The 4,229-nt window shown below is 45.7% G+C and overlaps 1 protein-coding gene across 1 annotated transcript; it reads right to left on the bottom strand.

The window, feature by feature from the left end:
* Window positions 1–240: 240 nt before the first annotated feature.
* On the bottom strand, window positions 241–3,832 carry COCMIDRAFT_41576 (uncharacterized protein; the record flags this gene model as incomplete). Its single annotated transcript, XM_007695264.1, has 5 exons — window positions 241–908; window positions 1,108–1,248; window positions 1,342–2,128; window positions 2,399–3,739; window positions 3,788–3,832. The coding sequence occupies 5 exons, from the start codon at window positions 3,830–3,832 to the stop codon at window positions 241–243; spliced, it is 2,982 nt and encodes a 993-aa protein (XP_007693454.1).
* Window positions 3,833–4,229: the final 397 nt, after the last annotated feature.

Genomic DNA, 4,229 nt, shown 5'->3' on the forward strand with positions numbered 1-4,229 from the left:
CATTGAGGTGATATTATCGTTGAGGTGATAGGCCCGTGCGGAGCACGGGCAATTTCATTGAAATTCTGCTACAGCAGCCGTTGGGCCCGAGTATTTAGAGGGACATTCGGTATAGATTTTACTTACTTTATAAATTAACTATCTACTATATTAAGTAGTTGTATTCTCCCTGAAGATAGTATTTGCAGCACATATATTCATACAGATGCGGATTTAGCACCGAAGCGTAGATAGCCTCCTTTAATTTATTGTTCTCTTACTTATTCTCCTCTCTACCACTGAGCGCATGGAGTAGTGAACAATTGCCTTGTGGAAGCGATGCAATATAGCCTCGGGATCGTGGGATATTTGTAAGAGCTGCTCTCTCTTACTTTCATTCAAGTTTTCGTAAACCACCCACGTAGGTTCCCACTGTATCCAGACTTTGTCTAACTCTTCGTGAACAATGTAGCCCCGGTGGCTGGAATAAATTTGCTGTAGATAATAAAAAAGACCCTTGGTCATTCGGGCGACTTTCCAGTATGCTAGAAATGCTGGGAAACGGCTACCCGCGTTTAAATATGGGGGCAAAGCCTTCGCCGCGACATACCCAAGCAAACCAGGTCGATCTTTTCGGACCTCTATAGGAAACTCATGAAGTAGGTCTTGGGGGGAGGATTGAATCGACTTCCTTTCAATAGTAGGCTCCCAGGAAATGAGTAGCTCGTTTTCGCCTCGAGCGTGGACAAGCCACCCCTGATTTCCATCTTGACGAAGTGCATGGTACTCATGTGTTGAAAGCCATGAACTTTCCCAAAATATAAGCACATTCAGGCGGTCAATACTAATAGCGCCTAAACAAGGCCATGCATCTTGGTTGATTGTATTGCTCCCAGGTTCCGTCTTCATCTCGCCGTTTGGACAACAATCTAGTAGCGAAAATGTTTAAGAAATGGCTGTGTTGGGTAGGCGAGTAGATGTGTCAGAGTTGGGGGTAAGGGAATTATATAAAGTGAAAAATTAAGTACCTGACACATTTGACGAACATGATTGCACTCAAAAAAAGGCACGGTAATCTAAGTACGCATGAAATCATATTCTACTACATAAAGAATTGGAGCGGTCTACTCCGAAAGCTATCTGGATCACGACCTTGGAGATCAAGGTCGTGGGTCAGGGTATTCGAGATGAGATCAAGGACAGCCTTCGGTACTGGTTCTAGCAGTTCCGGCCTAGCCTGCAACACCTCGCCAAACCAAACTGCCTCCACTAGCGTCAATTCATCTATACTGCTCAATCATATTAGTAGGATTTTGATTACATATAGAATTGTATCTTACTCCTTCAGTTGAATAGGTTTACTAAGAGCCTTCTCCTCAAGCTCCTCAAGCTCCAATCCAAATTGAGTCACACTCAACGAAGGCAAATCGGATCCGAAGCTTGGAAACAGGATAAGCAAGGCTGGGTCCAAGGATCTCTCGCCTCGAAGAATATGGTGTAGTACTCTCCCGTCCTTAATGTATTTGTTTATATTGCGTCGAATTCGCTTTTCATTCCCGCCATATTCTTTTACAATTTTCTTTGAAATCTCATCTTTGACCATATCGGGAGCCCGCCTTTTTTTTTCTGAAGGACTCAGATTTTCGTAAACTCGATGTATTTCTTCAGTATGTGGAGTAGGGGGCAGTATCTCAGAAATACCCTGCTTGAAGCTAGTAGTCCGTTTTCGAGCTGAGACTCTTCGTCTCTCTTGTGTACTATTGCGCTTCTCCTCCTGCAGCGCTTTGACAGCACGCAGATATGTCTCAAAGTAGCAATATTTAATATATCGATTTCTGGCAACCAGAATATGACTTTGGCTTTGTTGCCTGTCTAGGTAGATATGGATGTGGAATAGTTTTTCGAAGATGGGTTGCTCTGTTGCTGAATAGGTTTGGCATTCGTCTTTTCTGGTACAGGCCAGTTTGAGTGATTCAAGAATATGGGGAGATCCGATCTCGTTCACACATTGCAAAATGCGTAGACAACGTCCGCGATTTATCTCAGAAGGCTTCCGGAGAAGTGATTCCCGTAATGCTTCAAGCTCGAAGTTCTCTAGATTTGGTACGAAAACCTCGCTAGTTTGTAATTGTGTCTCCAAGCGGGCCAGCTTCCATTGGGTATCAATCTGTTCAGGCCCTGTAAGTTTACTAGGGATGCCACACTTTTCGAGCACATAATCGCGTTGATAGGGCGCTAACAACTCCTCTAAGATACGTAGGCGTAAGTCGCGAGAGGATGGAACGTTCTGGAGGGGCCAGTGCTGAAAGTAGGCCTCTGCTATCCAAACCGATAGTAGTGTACTTTCCATGTGCGGCTCAATGCTTCGTGGCTGAAGAAGGTCAGTTAGTGTCAGGAGTCGAGTGGGTGATTGACCTACATCAGTATATTCCGTCCTCCATTTTGGGCGTATTAGCCACGGAATCCCAAGAGAAGGTAGGTCCCATGTTTCGCTATCAAGAATGAAGAACGTTTTGCTCGTCTCTAGCCCTACCACAAGCAGAGGCGAACTGTCTTCATTTCGGCGTACGATTGCTACAAAATCGGTACAGGTACTTCCCTCTACCGCCTCTGGATCGAATGCACCAGAACAAAAATCAACAATGAGAGTTGGGCCGGGCAGTAGCGTATACAGTATACCATGGAGGAGTCTTGACGTAAGGGGCGTCTCTTTCACTAAGGGTACTAGGACCTCCTGAACATCAACACAATCTGCATCATCTGCGGTTTCGTGCGGAAGGCGAAAGCCCAAACGACAAGCGAGATCCACATAGCCCTGAACTGTTGGATCACCGTCAAAATGTTCTGTGTGACTTTGGTTGGTCGGATGTTGTTCGTCAGGGTATGTGGTGGTCTCTTCGACGTCTCTCTGCACCTCGTCATGTACAGAGGTAGAATACAAGTCTTCAAATGTTTCATTGAAATACTGAGGCGAAGGTAGATTATTGAAAATACCGACTCCAAACTCCTCGCCACCGAAAAGTGAATCTGAGATATCCTGATCCATTAAGCCTAGTTGTGGCTGATGGACCAAACTAGAATGGGAAAGCTCGGGAAACTGCTGATTTTCAACATCTTCTGGATCCTCCAATGATTGGTATAGAGCAGTATCACTGGTTTCCTGATGAACTTGGACGTTTGGGGCTTCATTGAGGTCCTGCATTGGCTGTACATCTGTACACTCATCCTGCTCGTTACTAACCAGCCTTGCTGTATAGGGCGCAGGAGAGGATTGTTCTTGCTCTATGGGGTGCCTCAATTGGGATACTGTGTCCCCAAAATTCTTCTTGAGATGAATTTTGTCCGCTTGGCTATCGTTGTCGACCGGTAACAAGGTCGGATGATTCATCAGAATCTCTGCTGCAGCGTTCCTCGTTTCATTTTCATCGTAGTTTTCTTCGCGGAGCATTGTTGACCGTATCCCATCGTTTTGACTACTGGACTCAGACTCCGTCTCATCTTCAGAGACAAACAACGAGCCTGTTGAAGCATATTGAGGAGCGGATGCGAGGCGGCGAGAAGACCGTCGCACCCCTTGATTAGCACCACCCACGCATGCAGGCCGTAAATGGGTTTGCATGTTCGCTTGGCTAGCTCTCCTGATGGTCATTTTCTCTTGAGCGTCCTTTTTCAAGTAGTCGAGCGCATCTACCAAGGCTACAAGATCATCGTAGTCGATTGCATCGCTGATTTGCAACCAATTGTCTGCAAAACGCTTTATCTTATTAGATAAATCAGCCACAGCACAATTTTGTTAAAATCTACAAACCTTGATCAAGGCTAGAGCTGAAGACAGATAACCGTTTGGCGCCATCGTGTCAGCGAATTGAATAGGCGAATTATGCACGGGGTCAACAGGAGGTATTCTGCAATTAAACATACTTCATCAGAAAAGGCTTCCTGGCCAAGAACGATTCCCTGTCTTCCGTCGCTGCCTGTCTTCCGTCGCGCTAGTCCGGCCCGGAACGGATGGGTCTACTTGTAGGCTTTTTCTGTATACTACCAATTTTGGTTTAGCGTAACAAGCACGACGCTTTCAAGTGCTCCTGCTTGTTACGCTAGTCCTTTCCTAGAGCATCTTGTTAGAAGACAAATCTTTACCCCTCAAACTATGGTGACCATGTAGAGCAGCCTCTTCTGGCTTAGCGTAACAAGCAGGAGCTTTTCGAAGTGTCGTGCTTGTTACGCTAGGCCATTTCTAGGTTATGTTG

This window comes from Bipolaris oryzae, assembly GCF_000523455.1.
Source record: "Bipolaris oryzae ATCC 44560 unplaced genomic scaffold scaffold_289, whole genome shotgun sequence".
NCBI lineage: Eukaryota > Fungi > Ascomycota > Dothideomycetes > Pleosporales > Pleosporaceae > Bipolaris > Bipolaris oryzae.